This window comes from Temnothorax longispinosus, chromosome 12 (genome assembly GCF_030848805.1).
Source record: "Temnothorax longispinosus isolate EJ_2023e chromosome 12, Tlon_JGU_v1, whole genome shotgun sequence".
NCBI lineage: Eukaryota > Metazoa > Arthropoda > Insecta > Hymenoptera > Formicidae > Temnothorax > Temnothorax longispinosus.
Window position 1 is genome coordinate 7,166,835 of NC_092369.1, and position 24,429 is coordinate 7,191,263.

At 41.8% G+C, this 24,429-nt stretch overlaps 2 protein-coding genes across 3 annotated transcripts in view; one reads left to right on the top strand and one right to left on the bottom strand.

Annotated features, from left to right (window-relative positions):
* Nucleotides 1-21,495, bottom strand: part of Zip48c (Zinc/iron regulated transporter-related protein 48C) — a 36,479-nt gene extending 14,984 nt beyond the window's left edge. Inside the window, exons 1-4 of one of the 2 annotated variants that reach the window (XM_071795675.1) lie at nt 21,013-21,495; nt 16,235-16,484; nt 13,850-14,001; nt 13,472-13,557 (exon numbers count right to left, since the gene is read on the bottom strand). In XM_071795675.1, coding sequence (XP_071651776.1) covers nt 13,472-13,557; nt 13,850-14,001; nt 16,235-16,484; nt 21,013-21,120 — 596 coding nt within the window. In that variant the 5' untranslated portion in view covers nt 21,121-21,495. Of the gene's footprint in view, nt 1-13,471; nt 13,558-13,849; nt 14,002-16,093; nt 16,485-21,012 lie in introns of both variants that reach the window. The other variant, XM_071795674.1, reaches the window with a different exon arrangement.
* On the top strand, nt 20,966-24,357 carry LOC139823290 (uncharacterized Golgi apparatus membrane protein-like protein CG5021). The gene is made up of 6 exons (XM_071795676.1): nt 20,966-21,101; nt 22,324-22,387; nt 22,889-22,965; nt 23,047-23,281; nt 23,798-24,052; nt 24,142-24,357. Exons 2-6 carry the CDS (start codon nt 22,373-22,375, stop codon nt 24,205-24,207), a joined length of 648 nt encoding a protein of 215 aa, XP_071651777.1. The 5' UTR covers nt 20,966-21,101; nt 22,324-22,372; the 3' UTR covers nt 24,208-24,357.
* Nucleotides 24,358-24,429: the final 72 nt, after the last annotated feature.

Below are 24,429 nucleotides of genomic sequence, written 5' to 3' on the forward strand. Positions count from 1 at the left end.
CACGGATGGCTATCACAGTCCTGTCGATGTGTGTCGACGGGATGTTTAGAAAAGCCATTAACTCGGTGTCTCCTTTTCTTCGCTTGTACGTAGATTAGAAAGTATTTATCATGCTCGGTGGTCCGCTTGGTTCTTGTTATGCAAGATATGTGACGATGTAAGGAACAAGATAACAGCGGTTGCTCATTTATAACATTTTTTTTAGTCCAAACGAATTGCTACGCTTGAATTTACACGAAAAAATTACTTCAAAATTTATTTTAACGGCAAGTAAAGAAAAATACGCTATGAGTGCGTTTGTCGCTAATATCGAGCAGTGTTGCGTATAAATAAGATTTTTTGCGTAATACAGTTATCTGCAGTATCGCTTCACAAATAATTCAGATAAATGAAAATTAATGGATAAGTAAATGATAAAAAAGGGCAGATCCTGTTTCCGTTATTCGTCGGCTTAAATTATAAAGCGGTAATCGAGAAATGTTTCGCGCGCCGTACGACACTGGCGTCGTGCCGTCTCGTGTCGAAAACCGCGGATTTCTCCTAGTAGAAAAAAAGAGATCTGACCGGGTCAGTCATCTCCGACGCGAAAAAAAAGCTGCGCGCGTGTGAGTTGAGGCACACGCACGCACGACCGAACACGTGCCACGTTCTCGCACCGTTATCTACGCATATCTAACATCCGGGCCAACTACGAGCGGCCGATATACATAAGTGGTTCTCCGGCGATCGGGAAAAAACGTGAAAATGCTCGAGATCGTTGTCGATCATTTCTTTATGAGACAAACGAAAAACGAGGAAGAAAGCAGGGCTTGAAAGATGAATGTCACGGTCACGAATTAGGTAGAAGTAGATTCGACTACGAAGTCAAATAATTCAATTGTAATGCTGAAGTGTCGCTGTTAGTCCGAATCGAATGATAAATTAGAGATCGAGTCAAACCCTGTGGCAGTACTTAATAGATCATGGTGACTGGGGAGTTCGTTGGTGTGCACCAACATGGCGGTTGCTGTAACTCCATCGGACGCACCGTGGACGCCATGTTGAATTCCATAAAGCCGCGGTTGTCCTTACGTGGCAACACCTATCCCGCTCCTCGCCCTGCCGCAGGACGAAGAACGTCAGAAGCTAATTCTGCGTGAAAACGTACTTTGCAAAAACCGACCATTTTTATTACTCGATCCATTATTAAATTATAATGTTAAATAAAGATCAGTTCGACGTCGTTTTCTTTTCACGAATAGTTTAGAACTTTAGAATTTTATATTGAATATGGATTAAAAATATATAAATAAAAGTTTTAAAGACAGAAACTTATAAATCATGTATTTAATTCAATTTAAGAAACACTTGAACTGTAACATAAAGAATGAAAGCTTCGCTAAAAGTATTACTTATTATAATCCTACTTCCTAATAAAGAACTTCGTACATTAAGATATTTAAAAAACCGTTAATAATTTTGTGATTGTGCGAGCGGGATCAGATTTATTAAGATTAATCAGTAGTATTACGATCAAGAATTAGAAAATAAAAATTAGTGCTCGAATAAAATGGCAGATAATATAATAAGGCGCATAACACGTCTCGATATTGCTCCATCTCAATATTTATTTCTTCGGCCTGATTCGCAACAATGTTGCCCGTCGGGCACGAGTCGATCGGTTAAGATGCCATGACGAGGCTTTCCCCGCCGCGACGAGGTATGGCTCGGTTAAAGGAGCGTGTTCGACGAGAAGCAGAAGGAAGTCGAGGAACAGGATGAGGCGGGATGGTTCGGTTCCGAAGGAGGCGCAAGGATGTTAGGGATTCAGCCGCGCGCGCGAGAAAGAGAGGAAGATATAGAGAGGGGTACCACACTACGTCTATCGCGTGCACGAGCGTGCGTACACATATATATGTGCACGCGCGCGTAAGCGAGCGAGACGGAGTATCGGGGAGCGGGAAGGGGATGGCGCGGAGAAAGAGAAAGAAAGGAAAAGATCCGCGAATTCGCGTGTGCGCCCGTGCGGGAGACACAGAGAGGAATCTGAAAAAGAAAGAAAAAAGGGACAAGCGGAATAGAGGAAGAGGAAAACTGAAAGAGAAAGAAAGAGAGAGAGAGAGAGCAAAGAGGCGAAATCTTCGTTTGTGGTGCATGTGTGTCATACGTATACGTGTGTACGCTAAAATGAGAGAGACAGGAGAGAAACGAGATGAAACGTCGAGCGCGTAGAGGTGCGGAGCGATGTGTCTGTGCGAGAGAGCGAAGGGGGCGAGAAAGAGGGACCGAGAGAGACAGACCGAGAGGAGGGGAAGAGAAGGGGGGGAGGAGAGCACAGAAAGAAAGAGAGAGAAAGGGAGAGGGAGACCATGGGACGAGAGAACGCGGAGGAGGGCGAGAGGGGCAGGAAGGAATGCATGGGAACGAGGCGCAAGCGGGCCGACCGCGATTTGCCCGTCCCGCATTCCACCAACGCCAAGGCGAGCTCTCCGGCTCTTTCAGCTCCGTGAGTCCCGAGGGGGGGAGGGACAAAGGGGGGAGAGAGGGCCACCGGCCACGGACTAACGCCATAAAACCATAAGACCGTAAGATCAACCCCGACGCCGCCGCCGCCGACGCTGCTGTAGTATCCGTCTCGGTCTCGCGTCGCGATCGCAGTGATTACGCACCCTCAACATAGGGATGTTCCTAACTCCTACGCTTTTCCCGACGCGGTAGCTCTATCGCAGCCACTTGAGCCACTACGACTGGCCCTCACACGTAATTTTCACATGCAATTCTCAAAGTGACATATCGGTTTTACTGTTATTCCGCTTCCTCTCTTCATCCGTCGATCGTTATAACTTCGAAGTTACAATAATAGCTATTCCTAGGTTTACGGGTCTTCGCAAGCGCGGATTATAGTGTACATTGAGAGATATATATTTGAAAGCCGCGGATAAGGATACTAAGTACCGCTAACGATCGTGACATTTTTCGATTACTCATCTGCGAAATGCGCCCCGCGTGATTTAGCTTTATTATCGCGGACTTCTTTATCATTCTCAGCCGAGTAATACACCGTCAGCGTTCGCAACCGGAATCAATTAGCTCGCATTAGACCGATCGTGTCTAATCGGAGAGAGAAAGAGGGCGAGGGAGCAAGTGAAGTAGAGATACAGGGAGAAGTGCTCCGAGTTCCTCGCGTATCGCGGTATGCGGCGAACAAGATTAATCGCCGGCGAGCAGCAGCTACGGGTAAGGTAAGGTAAAGCAGGTGTCTCGGGCAATGCAACAAAGAGCTGCGATGCCGTCGTACACTTCGCATTAGGAGTTTAGGTGTCTCCGCGACGAGGAAGAGAGTAAGAAGAGGGCTGGCTAGGTAGAACGGACGACAGGGAGAGAAAAAGAGAGACAGACAGAGAGACCGCGGGCCGCAGGTCTCGGTGAAGTCCCCGCAGACGATCGTGAGGTCGTCGTCGAGGGACATAACGGATCCGGCTGTTCCGAGTAAGGTACACGGCGCGCATGCGTAATGCCGCCGCATTCCAGGCATTGCGAAGTCGCTGCACCACGTCGCGTCGTGCCGGTGCATCGGCCCGTCGATGAAGAGAGCGGGCGAACGAGCGAGCAAGCGAGCGAGCGAGCGAGCGAGGAAGAAGCGCGGCGGCGAGTCCAGGCGATGAACGTGAGGAGTGCATCGCGCATCGACCGATCGACTGTCAGACGCTCGCCTAGGAGATGCGCTTAGGACGTACTGCCGTCGTCGGCAGCATAGCACGGCTCTCCTCGCCGAAAAGAAGGAAATCGTTGGAATGCAGCTCGATGCAGCTCCGCGGGACTCCACTAATTGTTCAAGGTTAACGTAATCGACCATCGGTGCGCTCTCCTTCGCGGGATGTTCTCGTAAACATCACTTAAACTTAATCAATATTTAATTGATTCTGTTTCTCTTTTACACAGAAAATACGGAGGATTAGTTGAACTTCGGACTACAATCCTTAAGCGATTTTGTTAACTCGCCCATTGCACGCAGAAGATTTCAGGAAAATATCGAATTGATTTAAGAGAGTAATAATAAATCTAATTAATTTTGTATAAATAAAAAAATTAAAGAATTAATATTGAAGTTTATAGGAACAATCCTTTAAGAGTCGTAATATCGTGAAGGATTATTTTCGTGTTTGTTTTCGATAACGAAGTTTGCTCTTTAAATTTTAGTTAAAGCAAAATTCGTATTCGAATTAAATTATCAAAATAATATATTTTATATTTGTTTAGATTTAAGAAATAATGGAATGATTTGTACAACATTTTAATGATTGCGTATCATAATTTTTTACATTGTTACATTACATCAAGTTGTTTTTATAATATCAAATTTTTATGGCGATAATTTTTGCATTTAACTTAAATCGAATGGATTCCTTCATTTTAAAGCATTACGATGAGTATACCTAGTAGTTAGACCATAGAAACGCGAAAGGCTAAGAAGTTATACAAGTACTTTATGAATCGACGATTGCTAAATTAACGTATGCTAATCGCGATCCGTGTGTCAGCGCGTGTATTGCGCGGTAAGTGACATAATTGTTGAGAAATCTGCAGTGCGGTAAAGTGCAGCAGGTGCCGCGAGGCCGATATAAATTTTAAAGTCAGGTTTTAATAGTTCGTGCCGCTGCAGCGGCGATTGGAAGAGGAAGCAGGGAGAAGAAGACGGAGCGAAAGAGGAAGGAGACGAAGGAAAAGGTATCGGCAGGACGAAGGGGAGAAAGGGGGGGCCGCGAGGGGACGCGTGAACGCGAAATACGAGACGGGAGAAGTATCGGCGTGCCGTGGAATGTCACTAGCTTAGAGACCGTCTCGCGAGTCCAGTTCTCAGAAACGCGCTCGACTCGCGAACGGCCGTGCCTGAATGATTATAAAGTGCACCGGCGAAACGGGAAGAGATGCTTATCGGCGTAATCGCGCTTCGTGGAATAATGAGGCAATCGGGGGAATCCGTGAAAGGCGAGACCACGGTAATCGCGAATGCGGTCTGATGAACGCGGAGGACCCTTAAGGCTCAGAAGTGTCGTCACTCGATCGTCGATCGTTCGCTCGTCGCTGGAGAATTCCCCAGAAGTTCCGATAAGGGAATTGCGTCTTTAAATTGCAAGAGCGGTGTATCAACATATTTTAGGCCTTCATGTTTTGCTAAATTCCTTGCGTTTCTAAAGAAAAAAAATTACGGTGGCAGATGTACCAATTCGGAACCAATTTTTTTTTATAAACGTAAGGATTGCGAATGTGACGTATAAGATATCGGTTTCTTTTAGAATTCCTTGTATAATTAAGAAGTAATGAAATTTGAAATTAGATTAATTACTTTTTTATATGAAATAGGAAAAAATTCTACGTATATATATTCTGCTATTTATATTTGTTCATATAATTTTTGTGACAATTTAAACTATAAAATTTGAAATAGGTAGACACAAGGTAAATACACGAATAATTATAGCGTTTTCAACTTAATATCGTTATTCTTGACCCGCGCTCGTAATTAAATTATAATACACATAAAACTTTTATCTTCGCTAATATCGTAAAACATAGCGAACGAGTATTAAAATTCTTATTAACATTATCGACATCGCCGACCACCTTTTTGCCTCGCTTTATATCTTTGCGCACGTTAAACTCCGCGATTGCTAACCGCAGCGTGTATTACGTTAAGATGTCAGAAGCGAGAAATTGTACGTGATTTTCTTCCGTCGTGTTGTTCGTCGCGGCAAATGATAATATTTTTCTGTATAATAACCATCACGTGCGTCACGCGAGAAGCAAAGAAGTACGTTTTCTCGATAATCTGACGTGGCAACGAATTCGGAAGCGTCGCGGTGTTTCGGCGGTATATCGGTAAAGGAGGAAATGTGCGATGTGCGGCTCCCCCGTAATTTACATGCCGACGAGCACGAGATCGGGAACGAGTGTTCGAGGAACTGGTCTGTCTCTCGCCGTGAAAATCGCCGACAACAGAAATTACTCCGACATGCACGGACCCCTCCGTGCTAAAGGACGGTGGTCTCTCGGTAACACGACGGGCCTGTATCGCGCCTAACTGCACGCGCGCACGTGCATCCATAAGTGCGGCATGCCTGAGCGGGAAGTGCTATATCGTACTTGACTTCCGTCGCTATTAGCACACGTCAGAATTAGTTTTCCGCGTGAGATAAGCAACGTCGGGTACAAAGTGCCCACGACGATTAAGGATACGGAGAACGGGCCCACGGTTTTACTAGGACCGTAACAGGAACCAGGGCATGTCACAGTCGACAGAACGCCGGAGAACGTCCCCCGACAGTTGAGAGAGTTATTAATTCAGCATATTGCCATGTTTAATGCCAATTATATGAACATTGACGATTAAGCGCAAATAATATTGCAGTATAAAACTAAAGCGATCCTTTAGAATTCCATATTAAATATCTTGATAATTACGTTGAGACTGTTGAGAGTTAAACAGAATTCTGGAAAGTTAAAGTCTATTTGAAATTAAACGAACGATAGAATTTTGTTACTCAATTACATCAGTAGTTTAATCTCTTTCTCTCAAGTCTTGCCATTCACAATAATTGGCACTACGACGTTCTTGTCAAAGAAAAGTCGATTGAAAGGTCTGTCGTTAATGTTTAATGCGATAAGAAAGGGCATTCTATTTATACCTGGCGGCACAGGATCGGAAAGTTAAACGCCACTCTCGTGCCCGACAATCCGATGACACAAATTAAGAAACCTGGGGCGTCGTTGAAGATAAACATAGCAATATCGAAAAAATCAAAAGCTCTTTATCTCGATCTTTACGGTGTATCTCAAACTGGACGTGCACAGGATATCGAGAAGAAACGAGAACAGAATGAAGATAAAGGAGAGAGGAAGAAGTATGAAGGAGGTAAATTTTGGGGAGGAGGGAAGAGAAGGTAGAAAGAAGAGCCAATACAAGCGAAGATGTAAAAAGAGAGGATAAAGAATAAGGATGAGAAGATAGCAGAGAAAGAGAGAGAAAGAGAGAGAGAGAGAGAAGAAAGAAGAAAGAGCCGCGGTGAGCGCCGGTCGACCGGTATATAATAAGGCAGCCGGGAGAGGATAGCACTGAAATGAGATGGTTTCGTCGGCAGCTTTGTCCGGCGCCATGTTTAACATAGCACCACCTCATCTACGTGGCGTAGCGACTCGGGGGACCCCGCGGTTCCTGCGTTTTTACACATGTTCTCTCTCTCTCTCTCTCTCTCTCTCTCTTTCTCTCTCCTTATCCTCTCATCCCCGTCGTTCTCTGACCTCCTCCTTGTTCAGAAGCAGCTCCGCGAAAAAGGACGAATAGGAGAACAACGGGGGAGAAGGACGAGAAGGAGAAGGAAGGGTCAGTGTATACAAATCAGATTCTCGCGCCCTTTGTGAGATCGTACTCCGCCTACGGTGATTCGAAACGCTGTCCGCATTTACGGCGCGTCGTAAATAAATTTCGGAGAACGCGTTCCCGGACCCCAGGGTACGCCCGCGACTGTAATAAAAGATGCTGCTTTACGTTATCGTGTAGCGGCGGGGATGTTATCCGTTACCGAAATCATCCACGAATTAAAGCATCAAATATATCGGCGATGGCGTTAATTCTAGCATAGCTATATGCCATGTGCAAAATGTACCAAAAAGTAAGACAATATTTTTTTTGTACACACCGCGTTCTCGCACGTACCTTTTATATCGTTTAGGACAAAATTTTTATAAAAAATTGTACGGTAATTACGTTTTGTATAGACATATTGTCTCACTTGTGTTATAAAATTTGGAGCGGGTAATTCGGCATACATTCGCGATTGAAATTCGAGATTTTCTATTAAAAAAAAATAAACGCGAATAGAGGGAAGAAACGAATGATAGACCTACATTCTCGTGGGTAGTGAGTCAGTACCGGATCTCCTTGAGCGATTTGCAACGGACGCAAATCGGCCTATACCTTTCCATCTACCTACTACAACACCTCTCTCTCTCTCTCTCTCTCTCTCTCTCTCTCTCTTTCTTTTTCCTTCAATTTCTTATCGTATCTCTCCGTCGGTCGTTCTGCAACATCGGCGGCAGAAACTGCGAAACGTTTCATTCATGATTCTTTCAGCGCGGCAGCGTACCGGAACTTATTGCCACCTCCGCCACCGCGGGAGTTATGTTTCCTTGGAAAGGACGCGACGCGAACGTAGGTCGGTTGCTGATCAATCGACCGAGCCTGTCGCAGCCCGAGTTGCGCAAAAATTTCATTTCCATAACGATGACGTCTCTCGACGGCGTTCTCCTTGACCGGGACGCCGTGACAACGATCTCCTTCGAGCCTCTTTTTTTATCTTGCCTATTGCGGATATTGCAAATCGATAGCGCGATTTATGGACGGGAAACTCGAGTCATAGGATCACGATGCTTATGTAACGGATACGCTAGCAGATTATTATACCGTAGTAATTTGTCCTCAAAAGTAAAAGAAGCAATGGCATCTTTTTTATTGTTTCCCTTCTTAGATCTATCGCACTTCCTGTTAACGATGTATATCAATATTATGCGAAAAATTGCAAATAATTTGAAAACGTTTGAAAAATTGTCCAGTATTTATAATAATTCTAGAACAAAATTTAAGCGAGCACTTTTAAATTTGGATGCTTTCCTATTCCGAAGAAAAATGTACAATTAATTAATAAAATAGTTAATCTTGCAGATCTTATTGAGAAGATTGGCCTTCTCTCCAATGACCGACTCGGGAGCACCTCTCGCTCCAAAATTAGAAACTCGCATCTCTTCAAACGCCCTTCTTAGTTACTCATACAAGGTCCATCGTTAAAAGCAAGCGCGACCAGCCCTGTACATATACAGCGAACTCCACGACGCGGACCTGCAGCGCAGCTGAAAATATATGCAGGACCAAGGGGGTTAATCGCAATCGTCGTGAGAATGGTATGTCGTTCGTTACGAACTGGTCGAGACAGAAAAGGGCATGGGCTAGGGTCGCCCAAGGCTGAACGATTTTTCCAAACGAGCATCGAGAGCGTGTCTCTCTCTCTCCCCTCCCTCCCCCCGTCCTTTTCTCTCTCTCTCTCTTTCTCACCGTGGTCGAAACAGGACCAACTACTACTCGGTAGCGCCAAAAGCGTTACAAAGCGCCGTTGCGTGCCGTTGTCAGAATTTCTCTCTTATTAGGACTTGCCAATAACGGGCGCACGCACACCGTGGGAAGTTTCACTTCCGAAATGGATGTCGGCTACCGCCTTACGCGACTCACTACCGTCGCTTTTCGATCGCTTTTAAGGTGACGGCGCTAATTACCTCCCGAGAGCGACGCGAAAGTTCCCAGGTCGGGTTGTAGGTTGTAATCGCCGTAAAAAATCCAGGCGCTTTCGTTGTGATATTAATTGCCCGGTTTCTCATTGACGTTTTTAACCGTCGCCGGGAACAAGCTCTTATCTCCATTGTCGTCGGAAACGGACAACGTTGCTCAATTTTGCATTACATCGTCGAAACGGAACAGTTATTCCGTTCATAATTAAACGTTACTCGCGACTTCTGGTTGCGATAACTAAATGACGTTTTCGCGTTCTCGTTCGAAATTAGCGCTACGTATCGGTCATACCTGTTGCAATATGCTAACGGAAAATATGTAGAAGAAGTTGACAATTTCATCATATACATGAAAAGTAACAATTAATATTAACAACGAATAATATTTGCATACTTAATGATCAGTTATTTTCGTAAGAATCTATTTTCATAAATAACAGTTCAAAGTAATAACGAAATAGTTTTCTTACAAAATGTTCTTTTATATTTTGAAATCTTTTATAGAACAATCTTTCTTATCAAAATAGGAAGAATTACAAAAATAATAAAATAAAATAAAACCGTTAAAGTATAGGCAGAGAAATAACATCATTTATAAATCGATCGTAAAGCACCAGGCAATCAGCGTGAATCGACGATATCTGTTTTAAGCAATTTTTTGAATTGTGAACCACGGGTGAGTGAGGCATATTCACAAGTGTAAGAGAAGAGAAGGACAGCGCGCGTCATTATTTACCGTCCATTCGCCTCTATTGTCCGTACGCTTATCGCTATTGTGCGGTTTTATCATTCGTTTATTACGCGATATTAACAAAAACACATATTGCCTACTTCCCTTCGGTATCTTATTTACAACGCGAGTAAATCATTCGCTTTAAATAAAGAATGAAGCCTGTGCCTAACAATAAGCAACAAAGGAGCTCCGCGGGCATATACGTTGATCTTTGCATTCGCGAGTACCAACGCGTCCTTCAAGTTTTCGATTTTCTCGTTAACGAGAAAGACCAGCCTACGAGCGTCGTTTGATTCTCAAACGCGAAACAACGCGGGGAAAGGTTTGCTTAGTTAACGTCGTTGTGTAAGAGCGATACATGTAAGCGCGATGTGTCACGTATCCGTTCGCGAATCACGTAACGATCGTAAATAAGTCGTCAGAAACAGCGAATGCCCGTGTATGGAAGGCGCTGTGCGAATTGCACGGCGGTGTACGTACGTCAAACGACAATGATCCGGAGGCCGAGCGAATCGGAAATAACGCTTCGCGTTGTGTGCACGCGCACAGTCACGTGCGCGCGCGCGCGCGCGCTCACTCGACACGGTGATAAGCCTCGGTCTTTTGCTCAATATCGCATTAAGATTAAGATCTTTCGCTAGATTAACCTTGCGCGATTATAGCTTCATTAGGAAGAACATAAAGCCGCCTAAGGTGCGGCGCTTCTACAAACGTCACGTTACGAAGATATTACTGAGAACAGGTGTGCTGCATACCTGCAATTCTTTAATTTGCAATTTTTTTATTTTACAATTTTTCGTTATTTTATAATTTATGATTTTTATTTATTAAAACTGACACAAAAATTTTATTCTAATTTCGAGATCAATTTCTACAAGTTTGTCTTTGATAGGAAATGTATTCGATAGTTAGATGAAGAGCGTTTTCCGTTGACCAATTAACATCCAGACTTTTATCTTTTAATTAATCACGTATAAAAGATAAAAAATTGTTGACCTCCAAATAAAGATTGTCGCAGCTAATGGATTACATCTTCGGCCTCTCGCGTTTCGTATGACTTCAACATTTTAACATTAGCTGGACGCAAATATCAACATTCAATCAATAAGGCAAAAAGCACGTGACAGATCTTAATTGCATAATTAATCTCAATCAATCATAGGGATGTGTCAATAGAAGCACAATAAAAAATAACAGAGATACATGTCTTACGTCAAAGTGTGTCAATTCGGAGCGTCCACGGGAGGGGATAATAACCAAAAGAGATCCCCGGAAATCTCGATCTCTGAAAAAAATTTTCTCCCCGAGATGATTCCGCAAAAGTCGCCCGCGACACGAGTCGTCGCCAGCGTACACGGCGAAATTCTCGAAAAGCAAACCGCGGCTCTCGAGGGAAGAAAGCGAGTTCGAAGACACCGGCCGGAGGACGGCGAGTTTAGAGCGAGCTGACGCGACGCGGGGGGCGGCGAGGGGGCCAGAGGAGGCGAGCAGCAGCAGCAGCAGCGCGAAAGAAGAAGCGGGGACCGGGGACACGTAGGCGCGGGGTAGGTAGGTAGGTAAGCGGAGCGCAAGGAGGCGCGGGGGAAGGGAAAGGAGGGGACGCTGGAATGGAATGCGCGGCGCCTAGGGCTCGTCGGATTCCAGGGCCACACGTGCCCTTCACTCCCTGCGCGCCCGCGCGCGCCACAGGCAGGCACCGAGCGGAGCCAATAAACTTCGCCTCCAACTGGCGGCCGCGGTCGACCACCATAGAGCTCATTCATGGGGACCTCCTACCACGCCGCGCCGCGCGGGCCGAGCCAGGTCGGTGCGGGTGCGGGCTCGGCTCCGCGCCTCCTCGCTTCAATCTTCAATCGCTCGCGATCCGCGCGGCGCGTCGACGTAACGCGCGGACGCGGACGGGATACTTACTGTCGCGATTAGAGAACGAGGATTTTATTGAGATTGAACGCGACGATTCGCACTTACTTGCTCTGCCCTGCTTTGTCGCTGATAGAATTTGAACGGCGAGCGGCGGAACGGAGAAAGATGGCGGCGAGGGAGATGCGTGGAAGTTACGTGCGGCAGAATTCCAATCTTCTTTCCTCTCCTTCTCTTTACGCGCTTCTCCGAACGAGACTCCGATCGAGCGAGCATTTCGGAATGCGTGGCGAACGAAACGCGACGGGCCGAAAAAGTTTTTAACCCGTATATCACTAATCTCGGCTTCCTCTCGTAGAGAACTACGTCTAAATTTTTACGCGACGACCCGGCGACTGCACGTTGCTGCCATCTAACACGGAATTCGGACTTGAGTATACTCAGCCGGTATCCTCGCCATCGGTAACAAAGATGCTCGAAAGATATACTACCGCAGAATTAGAAAAAAAAATAATTCGAACAATATTTCGTAAATATTGAATTTTTCGTTTAATACGTTTGATAGTTTCTTCGGTTCTCTCTCTAGATAGAAATTTTATCCTGTTCTTATTACATTAACGATTAGATTAAGTTAGGTTGTTCATCGATACAAACCTGTTGCTTATCTCTTATAAGAAAAAAAAAGAAAAAAAAAACAGAATTGTCTCTTACTAGCGTAAAATTACTTTTATTGGTGCCATTTAGATTCGCCCGGTATTCCTCTAATATAACGTTCGTACTTTATTATACATTATACAAAACTGGTTACTAATTAAAATAAATTCCGATACGATATAAATACCATGCTCCTGTAATCGAAATGCGAAGCGGGATGCGATCTCATTTCGCTTTTTAAACTTCAAACTCGTTTTCTATTCACGGATTATATTATAAAAATAATGTAATATATGTGTGCGAGCGTGTAATATCTGCGATATTTAAAATCCGCTTTGCCAACCTTGTATTTAACCTTCTTGACTCGCGTAATCAATTGAATAGACGAGATTGATCTAAGCTAGTAATACAGCCTTTATTAAACATTGTTAGTAGAGCGCGTCATCGCGTAACCGGGCAACACATTATTTTCTTTTTAAAAGCTCTTTTTAAATTAACATATCTTTTGATCGACAATTAAATTTAGTCGATATGAAATCATCTGTCGCGATATGAAATATTTTGACGGTTTTATATCGAATCAACAATTAACGTTTAATAAAAATGTACTAGAATCAATAAAAATGTCAATATCTGTCGAACGTGTACTTTATCAAATATTTGCACCTATAGAGGGTATTATTCAGATCTTGTATAAATATTCTGTTATTTTGCGTATCTAATTATGCATTCCTTGCATTCTTGTAATTGTGCAATCCAATATTTACGTTACAAGCTACGTATCCTGTTTTCGGTACAGTCGCCGCCAATGATTCCTTTCCTGGGATAAGGGGGGAACATAAGAATACCTCAGGAAAGGAATCATTGGCGGCGACTGTATGTACGTGTTTGTATTATCTCTGATCTTACCTTGCATTTTCAAAAGTTGCTGATGCACTACTACCTATTGCTCCGAAGCCCACACCAACCGCAAGACCCTCAGGAATATTGTGCACCTAATTATAAAAGTCGAACGATTATATATATACATATATATTATACTTAACTTCATAACTATATAGAGGGGTAAAAACCAGAGTGGTGTAAGTTAAATTTTTTCAAATTTTTTCTCGTGTGCTTAGATGTAATTTCTACAATATATAAATTGCATCTAAGCACACGAGAAAAATTTTAAAAAAATTTGATTTACACCACTCTGGTTTTTACCCCTCCATATGTAAAACGTAAAATAGATCTAAGCAAGTGTATATAGTTCGCATGATTATTTACTATCTCGTAGAAATATACCGTAATTGCGACAACTAGCAGCAATATCCTCCGCCACTGGTTATTCTTCGCTTCATTATTAGGATCCTCGTAAACCGTTCCGATTTCCGCTGACTCCGATGATCTGTTTATATTCGTGATTTGTCGGCGTCTACTATTCTGTTCGTAGAAGCCTGAAAAATCAAACATTCACAACAACATTTACCACATCCCGCCAGCGCAAAATTTTCAAAAACTGAGCCACGAGCACAGGGTCACCTCATGCAAATGCAATTTGTTTAAGATGAAGGACTAAGAGAAGGAAATCTTCACGCACGTGATACTTTCGATTAGAATTTGTTGCAGCTGGATTCGTTTAGGCAGGATTAATAAGATCAGTTTTTTTTTAAGCTCCATAGAACTTTCCACACAGATCTAAAATGTTTATTTTTTATTGGTTTTATTTTTTTTTTATTTAAATATATATTGTTAGGTAATGTTTTACACGGACGTGCACTTTGTATTAATGGTAAGTTTAAACTGAATATTTTTAGTTCTGTTTTCGTTGTTCCACACTTTTGATCACATCACACTCGGTAGGGATTTATAATTTAAGTTTAGCTGCTGTGTATTTAGCTGAGTTGGGTCGGATATTTTTATTTATATTGGACCTGTGTGTTTAAGTTCCATGTATTTCACTACGAACAATATCATGCATATGCTAATACAAAGCTTTGGGAAATTTTTGGAGTAAGTGTGAATCAATTATTCATACTTCTATCAGACGTCACTTTTTATATGGAATACATATATTATATTAATTTATGCAAACAATATATTTTGGAATAAGCAATGGTCTCTGCATTAATATCTAAAGAAATTTATTTAGATATTAATAAAAAATTGTTAATTAGTATTTTATATATAAATTTAATCAATCACACTTAATAAGAATTTTAATTTTAAGAAAATAAAATATTAAAATATAATAAGAAATATTTTAATATTAGCGAGTATATTCAAGGATGCATAATATCCCAGGTAGCACATATTAGTTTCATATACGTTTATACGTTTACTTAAATTAATTTTGTCCTACCGGTCTTAATCTATTTGTCATCGGACAAATCTGAGCTTAGAAAACTTCCAACAGTTGCAAAATAAACATTCTGCTGAACGTGGCCAGTGAAAGAACATTTATTACGTGTGTTCCGTTTTGAAAAACTTCCTGAACTGGTACACATCAGTAATGCAATTAAGTTAGAATGAGACAAATATATTTTGTTTCACTTTAACTTATTGCACAAATGTGCACCAGGAATTTCTTCGAAAAAGAATAGACGTCATAGATGGTATATGCATAAAGCTTCTAGAACATTCTCATGCGTGTTTCAAAGACGTCATAAACACGTTCAAAAGACGTGAAAAGTAGGAATTTTGAATGTCTTTATCTAAAATGTCTTTATCTAAAATGTCTTTATCATTAAAACAAAGTGTTTCTATAATAGTTCTTTAAACGTTATTTTATCAGAAAAGAAACGTTCCAGCGAACATTTTTTGAACGGACATTTTTACTCATGAGAAACGTTTCGGAAAAACGCTTATAAAACATTTCTGAAACGTGTATGTGCTACCTGGGATGTATTATATGGAGGGGTAAAAACCACAGTGGTGTAAGTCAAATTTTTAAAAATATTTTCTCGTGTGTAATAGATGCATAATATATAAATCTGTATAATATATAAATTGCACCTATATGCACGTGAGAAAATATTTAAAAAAATTTGACTTACACCACTGTGGTTTTTACTCCTCCATATAATATATATTATGCATCTTTGAATCTATTAAAAAAAAGAGGAGAGAAAGAAAGAGAAAGAGAGAAAAAGATGTCAAATTAAAATTGTAAACTTAATTTGTCTATACCATGATCTTTATCAAGCAGTTTTATCATACTATTACTCTTTATGTAAGCATTTTTGATCATGCTACATGCAAAGATTGTAACTTATATATTGATTGTATAAGACAGACCGATAATATGTGACAATTTTCATAAAAATAACAATTTGAGAGAATGCTTATTCCCGAATAGGAACCAGGTACATCTGCGATAAAGCAAAGAGGGGCGAGTGGACGTTCATATACATATACACAGAGTATATATATGTACAGTATATATATGTATGTATATCATCACGAACTGATCCCATTTTCCAAGCCTATAAAGACAGAGAGAGAGAGAAACAAAAATCTGCGATTTTACGGGAGAAGAAAATGAGATACCATCGATAGCGGTCGATTCGACGCGAGCGTACATTTTCTCGCCGGATATCTGTACGTCGTTAAACAACGGATCATAATCATCATAGTCTAAGTCCTCGTCACTCTTTAGTTTCGCAATGATCTTGCGTCTTTGTTTCGTACCGACTGATTGCATAGCTAAAAGCACATTGGGGGACTGAATGCCGAGGGTGGATATCAACACGTCCGTCCCGTATACGAACGCCGCGCCGACGAGAAACCCAACTGCGACCGGCACGAACGCGTACTCGCCCTCCGCTCCGTAAATCTTGCTCTCGGTTGCCATTTCGATCGCCGGTGCCAGCAACGACCAGTAACTCGCGGCCACCATCACGCCGGCGGCGAACCCCAGGCTGACATCGAGGAGCTTACGCTGAAACGGAAACGAACCATTATAGACATATGAGCGGCTCCCTTACTCGAAAATTTGGGTGAAGGGACTGAGGAAAGGGGATGAATCTCCATTTACTTTTAATCCGTGCAATCCTTCCGAGCTATCAGATATCTAAATCTGAGACGGGACATTTGACATTGTTTCACTATCACTGTTAAATATTAAAGGATGAAATTTAAATCAATACCTCGAGTTGAATAACATTTTGTTATTTTTAACCGCCATGTGTGTCGAAAATTATTTTAACACAAAAGTATAGTATTATTTTAACATTTAGTTTAGTTAAATTAATGACATATTTTTCTTTTAGTAGAATCAGTAGCGACTTATAGGAATGGTTAGAAATGATTCAAATTAACTATAATTTGACGCTACAAATTTAACAGTGTTTTTCTACAATTTTTATCGTTCTTGATAATTTTTAGAATATATATACATCTGCTCTAGAATTAAGATTTTAGAGAATTGCGTTTAGACCCTCCCCCTCTCGAACCTTAATCAGTGACACGTCATTTTCTAATCTTTTTATTTCCTTCTTTTCGTTATCTATAGTATTTAAAAATTCATGCTAGTTTTTTAAATATATATCAGGGATTGGTATAACGGGCCTTGAAATAAAAATAACGCATTGACTGACAATTACAACCATAATCTAGATTTCTCTTGGAATCGCGTGCATGTTTGTTTTCTTGACCTTGTCAAACTTAAAGAGACCTGCAACTCTGATTTAGCTTCCGTCGAGACATCAGGGGTGCGGCAGGTGTTTACTTGGGATGCGAATTGCGCACACATTAAACTTGCAAGCAGTATAAAAAAACGCGTATGTCAATATTTCGTGAGTAACTCTTATCTCGTATATCAGTACGATGGATATGCGATCGACAGTGTCGAGGTCTAATCTCTCTCGGATCGATCCGAAATAATTAAATAATCCACAAAATAAATATAGCACCAAAAGATCTTGCCCAACATTGACGAAAAAAGTATTCAAAATAATCTCTTTTCGATATTTAACTTGGCTCATGAAACGTGCAGTGCAGAAAAATGCGGACTGATTTCTCATATATGTATTAAATGAAAGAAAAATAATAATCTTCTTTAATTAAAAACTTTTAATTATATATATAGGACAGATATATGTAGGAGATAATGGATCTGTGATTAACGCAATATCTATCGAGTTACGTGACATATTACTCTGACATATTACTACCTGATACATGGATATGTTTGGCTACTTGCATATCTACGATTGAAACTCAACACGTGCGAATTGGAATCTATGTGTGAATACATTAACACAATTTTTTATTAATATAGATTAGATACGTACTGTGTAAACAACACACACATCATGTCATTCATCATAGTTCGTGAAGAAGTTCATGTAGAACCAAGTACAAAAACGTTAATTTATTGCATCATGTGTCATGCTCATAACAGTTGTTTTATATAGAGAAAAATTAAAATAATGTAAACGAATAAAATAAATAATTCGCTCATTTATGTGAAAACTGTAACAAATTAAATTAAGGCATATGCGAGCCTGCAAACGCAGTTGTTTAATAATTGCGATACCGCACGAACATCTGCGTTCACAGACTCGTATTGGCCGTAATTCAGTTTGTAGTAGGTCAGAAAATCAAACCCTGACAATCAATGTGTGTAATGTAAGATTTCTTTCTTTCAGTTATTTTCCTACTTTAACATTAAAATAACCAGCGTTGTTTTGATATATGTCTATAGATATTTTATGTACAGAACTTCGAAATTTTAGAGTAATTTACGGAAAATAAATTGGCATATCTATAATATATAATCACTTTTTATCTCGATAAAAGTCCACATAAATTCCAGCGAACGTAACTTAATAATTTTTGTAATTTCAAACAAGAAATTTGAAACTCATTACTTTGATGGGGTTGTGGTTGCTAGCGTTAACAGTTCCGCGACTTGTACTTGCTTGACAATGGAAATTTGCAATCTTATCGTACTTTGTTTTTCAACGTTAAATTAGAAGCAGGATTTATTATACCGTAAATAATGTCGGGTGATTTATTATTATATATTATGAGGTAAATATTGTCGATGCTAGTTACCATTTCCGTGGAAATTATAATCAATATCAGCCATTGATACCGCGAGGGAAAAATATATTTTGCTATCTCACTATTCTCACTATCGTATCCAGATTACAGAACAAGGAAAAGATCAAGGAAAAGATAGTATAAAATGCACCGATTTGAAAAGTAAATAAAATCTAGCGACGCAACTATTATTTTTCGCGCAATGGCGCGAAGATACGTCATGACATTAGAATTCAATTTTTTTAAACTTTATTGATTTTAATTTTTCTTAACTTGAACCGTGAGACAACGGTTTCTACGTTCAACCTTTTGTAATTAAGCTCTTCTAATAGCAATAATCTTCGAAAATAGCATCAAAAATAGATTCGTTTCGATTGAAGTTAGGCAGACTGAAGTTTAGTTGAAGTTTTGACGATAACCTTGACAATAAATTTCTGCATATTGGGTATTTTAAGTTGACGTCCACAGGAGTCCTGGACTAGGTATGGACAGTTTTAAAACAATCATGATCAAGTTATATGACGTGTCTTAATATCAAAAGTAAATATTGATTAGATTTGGAAGGAAAAAACATATAATTTCTAGAGAAGAGAATAAGAATTGGGTAAGAGTTAGAGAAAGACGAGATAAAATTAAGTTCTCTCCGACAATTTCGTGAAGAAGTTAAGAAATTACTTTCTATCGTTAAACTTGAAACACGGATAGCACAATAAAAGATGTAATATTATATTAAAAATGCGATACTGCAAGGCACACACATTATTTGTTAGAAAATTATCTCCAAGAAATATCGAGGATATTAATATTAAAACAGAGTTATTTTAGTATAAGTAAACATCCTACATACAGAACTTGGAAATTAGAGTAGTTGATTGAAAATAAATTGGCACATGTAATAATTTTTTTATTTCGACAAAAATCAACGTAAATTCCAACAAAAGCATCTTAATAATTTCTGTAATTTCAAACAAGAAATTTGTATCCGTCATTTTGACGAGGTTGGTTATTTTAGTGTTAATAATTTAAAAAATCTACGATTCCAGTCGCAACACAGTAATGGAACGGCCGTTAGCCTGATGAAACAAGAATTTGTTATTACTTTTACCGAAGATTGCCGCGCGTGTTGCGTGGGCCCGCCCAGACCGGTTACGCGCAAAATTTAACATCCGGAACGTAGCGATACGGCTTCTCGTTTTTTTTCTCCGTATCGTCGTTCGCGCGACTTTTCCGTCCATATGGGCCGGTATCACAGTCTCCAATTAACGTGATCCTCCGATTAAACTCCGATTAAACTCACTCTTCGTCTCTTTCTAGGGGGACAGTTAGAAAGAGATGCAGAGTGAGTTTAATCGGAGGATCACGTTAATCGGAGACTGTGATACCGGCCCTATGGATCGTAGACGGCCGCGCGCAATCCGCGTCTGGATGGGAACGTGAAAGCGTGCGCCACGTATATACGACTCTCACCAACGATACATTCAACTCGTGTGTCTCGTACGCGCGCGCGAATTAAATCGCACGAAGGAAGCGGCGGATTACGCGGGCCCGCCAATCGCCGCGCGCCGTCAGTGGCGGCGGCGGCAGCTGCGATTTAATCGAAGCAGCGAATCTAAATTTAAATGCAACGAAGGATCGTGCCGGAATAGTCTTGCTTACGCAAATGACCGGCGTTTTTGCGTCCGTCGTCCGTCCTGCAAGAGAAACCTCATCCCTCGAGGATGGTCGGCGATCTGTCGACGATTGAGGTTGGATATTTTGCGCGCGTTGGAAAATATCGAATTGCGATATCGTTGACATTTTCAAATGTCATTGATTAAAGGATTTTAATTTTATTTTTACAAGGAATTTACACAAATAGGAAGAAATGTCAATACGAGCGCGTGTTTATTATACGAAGTTGCAAACAGTTTCTTTCCATATTTGTACATAACGAAAATTGAGCTAATTAGCTCAACTTGATTAACCAACACTAATTAGCCTTGGTTTTCCAATAGGCTTGCATTTTCAACTTTTTCGTATTTGGAGTAAAGAGATTAAAATCAAGGTTTTCGACGCAAAAATAGAGAGCAAATACGTTTATTACTTTTCATATTTATATTTTTTATCCTCGAAACAAGTGTTGTTCAGAAGAGAATGAAACAAAGGTGTAGAAAGTGTAGCTGAAAGACGCGCATTTGTCACGTAGGAGTGCACGGCGTGCAGTTACCGCGTTACCGCAGTTGAAAACTGGGCTTCGAATGTTCGCTTCGAAGATGCGAGTTTCGCGCACGGGCGGATGCGCCGGTAAGGTTAAGTTCTCCCCGACGGCGACGATTCGGGCTCGGATTCGACGCGAACGGCGTTTCGGACGTGGGGGAACGTCATCGTCAACGGGGCACGACCGGGATCCGGGAGAGAAGAATCCACCGCTCGGTACTCACTTGTTTCCCCCGAATGACGATGACGAGCGCGGCGCCGGCCGCGGTGAGAGCCCACGTGAACAGGGTCCCGAGGAGCGCCTGGGTAATCGGTGAGTGATCCTTGAGCATCGCGGGTACCCTCCGGTCACATCGGGCGAGAGAGACTGTTAACGATCGGTCGACCGTGTCCCGCGACGAACTGCCGACCCGACGGATGCGGTATATGTGAGACGCGGCGGAGCGAGCGAGCGAGAGAGCGAGCGAGCGCGTACGCGGCAGCCGAACGGCGCGGCGCGAGATCTCCGGTTGCGGTACTCCGGTCTTGCCGTGCACTCAGTCCCCCGCGCTGCTTATCTCAACCACCGCGCGCGCAACCACCGACGCACGAGCGTCGAACCACTACCGCGTCGGCACGTCCTCCAGCCTCCTCAGTCCTCGCCGCCACCCGTTCCTACTACCACCAGCACCCAGCACCAGCACCAACGTCACGGCCGTACGCGTGTTGCCGCCGCCGCCATCCGCCGTCCGTCGTCCGTCGTCCCGCCACCACCGCGGTATAGGTACGTCAATCGCGACTTCCGAATATCGCAGGCGCGTAGGCCGCGGTGTTACGTGGACATTACGTGGCACGCACACACGCATGTCTCGCCGGTTTTAGCCGGTCTCGAACCGAATGCGTCGTTTCTGCATTGTTGATCTGAAATACGGCTGTCGGATCAATTAAAGGCACGTCTCGCGTCTCGATGGAATTAAAAGATAAAAATAATTGCGCGATTAAATAGACAAATAATTCAGTAACAGTTTAGAAAGTAATTAATTTACGAGTTGGATTTAATGAATTAGAATATTTAATTCGAAGCCAATACCGAATTGTCCGAATTCAAGTTGAGTTTCAATCAGGAATAAATTAACTCGAATTGGATTTGAAAATCCTCCAATTCAGCGGCCGCGAATGACGCGCGCTCCGAACACGCGCGACAGATCGGAGCGGCCAATGAGCGCGCTTGTCTCTCCCGCGCTCGACCAATCGCCGCCGCCGGCCGCGTCCAAGTCCAAGTCTCTTCACTCTCTTCGCGCGAGCGAGTTCGGCTGGTCGCGCGACTTTCGTCCGTGTCGGCGGCGCCGGCGCCGCGTCTCAAGGTTCCCCGTCCGCGCCGGTTATTAACGATGTCAAGGCGCTCGCCTTGATCGACAATGCCCCGACGGTGAAACGGAACGCGAGAGCGTGGTCGCGACGCGTTTTGAGGGAACAGCGCGACTCTTGCCGCCGTCGACCGCGAGGCTGGCGAGGCCAACCACCACCACCACCTTCCATTTCCATATTCCACCCAGCCCAGCAGACGACGCGCCGTCGGAGCCAAGCCAACGTCAACGTGCAAACATGGCGTCCGCAACGGTAGGTGCAAAACGCCGCGAGCCTCCGCGCGATCGACCGCATACTGACGCCACATGGCTTTTTTTTAGTCGTAGTGCCTAACCCCACGAGGTAACCGATTGTAGAGCGAATTATAAGTGTCGTTTCGTTACCGGACAGAGGACCGAGAGTAATAATTCTAGTCGGCGAGATAGGAAGGTCGTCACTCTGACATTCGCTTGCGCATTTCCGTACGTATCCTAGCGTACACCTAGGAAGGGTTTGTACATCGGTATAATCACGCCCTTTGCGGAAGCGAATGCGGGTGTTTCTCGGGGTTAAACTTCGTGTCTCGTCCTTTTTTTTCGCTCTTTCTCTCTCTTTTTTTGGCTTTTCGAGAAACGCAGATTACACCTTCGGGTTTATTCGTTCACGTAACGTCACAATAATGCAATCCACGAATATAATTCACGCATGATAAATGGAAATAAACATGCATGCTCGATACTCCTTTTACCGAATGTCTCGCGATCTCGTTTATAGGTACCTTTACTGATGGATGACGATACGATTGCTTTCGGGGAGGAAGAGGAGGCCGCCCAGAATGCCAACAGGCTTAAGTACTATTAACGAAGATATATCTCTAAATGGAAGTGCGCCATACTTCTGTAAGATAAAATGTTGTCCTCTTATAATTCTAGACACCCGTACGTTACGCTGTTTCACTTGGCCTTCAGGATAGCGGCTATAATAGTTTATTTGTTTTGCGGTTTGTTTTCAAATAGTTTTATAGCGAGCTTTGTAACAGTGGTACTACTTTTATCGATGGATTTTTGGACCGTTAAAAATATTACGGGAAGATTAATGGTCGGCCTTAGATGGTGGAATTATGTGGATGACGATGGCAAAAGTCATTGGATCTTTGAGTCTCGAAAGGTTCGCTTATTGTATACACATTTATGTATATTTTGATTCATGTCATTACGTATACAAGTCTCGGATTAACAAGAAAGTGCCTCTTTTCTACCTCTTTCGGCGTTGTGACGAGAAAATCATTTAATTCTGTATTTCAACGAGATACGAAGCCTATGTCATGTTATCACATTTTATATCACATAAGTTCCACTTACGTAGATTTATATTGAAATGTAGCTTTCAATTATCGAGTATATTTTTTCATTTGTCACGTTCCAGTAAACGCTGATTTAACTGGATCGAGTAGTTCAAGGTTTACCAGCTGTTATATTTTTATGCCCTTGGCACTTTCTAAAACTATTTATACGCATTATTCAATAAGTAGATAGTTACCTGACAAATTTATGTCCCAGCTGCAGTTTTGTTATTCATAAAATGTGTAGAGAGTAAAATATACATACATAGTTGACGTAGCTTACTTAAATATGATTTTCACATGTGTAAATCCAATTGTCTGCTATGTGCCCTGTGTTTCAGGGTGTACAACAGAACCGTATTAATGCGACTGAGGCGCGAATCTTTTGGTTGGCCCTGATCTTATGCCCACTTTTTTGGTCAATGCTATTCATTGCGGCATTATTTGGTTTTAAATTCAAGTGGCTTCTCCTCGTTTGCATTGCCATAGTTTTAAATGGTGCGAATCTGTATGGCTATATTAAATGTAAAATGGGAAATGATCAAAACATTTCAGCGGCCACAAGTGATTTCATCAGGAAACAAGTGTTGCAAAATGTATATATTTTTACGACACAAAATAATTGTTTTCTTTTTGTACTTAGGTATCATTCTTACTTAATTCATTTTGCTCTCTCTCTCCCTAGGTTACTTCCATAATGAGTAGGAGTCCACCAACGAATAATTCCACTCAACCAACTAATGTAATATAGATTTATAAATTTTGAAACATTAATGTATGTGTGCGTGTATCATTGAAAATTTATATTCACATGATAATTTAATATTTGCAAATGTTTGTACATACAACGTTAGACAGTATCTCTTAAGTATTATATAAAATAAACCGTTGTCAATCTTCACGTTCTACATTATTGTTATTTGACGAGATGCCTGTTTATCCATTATCCAGTCCGTCGTTTTCCTTGACGTCA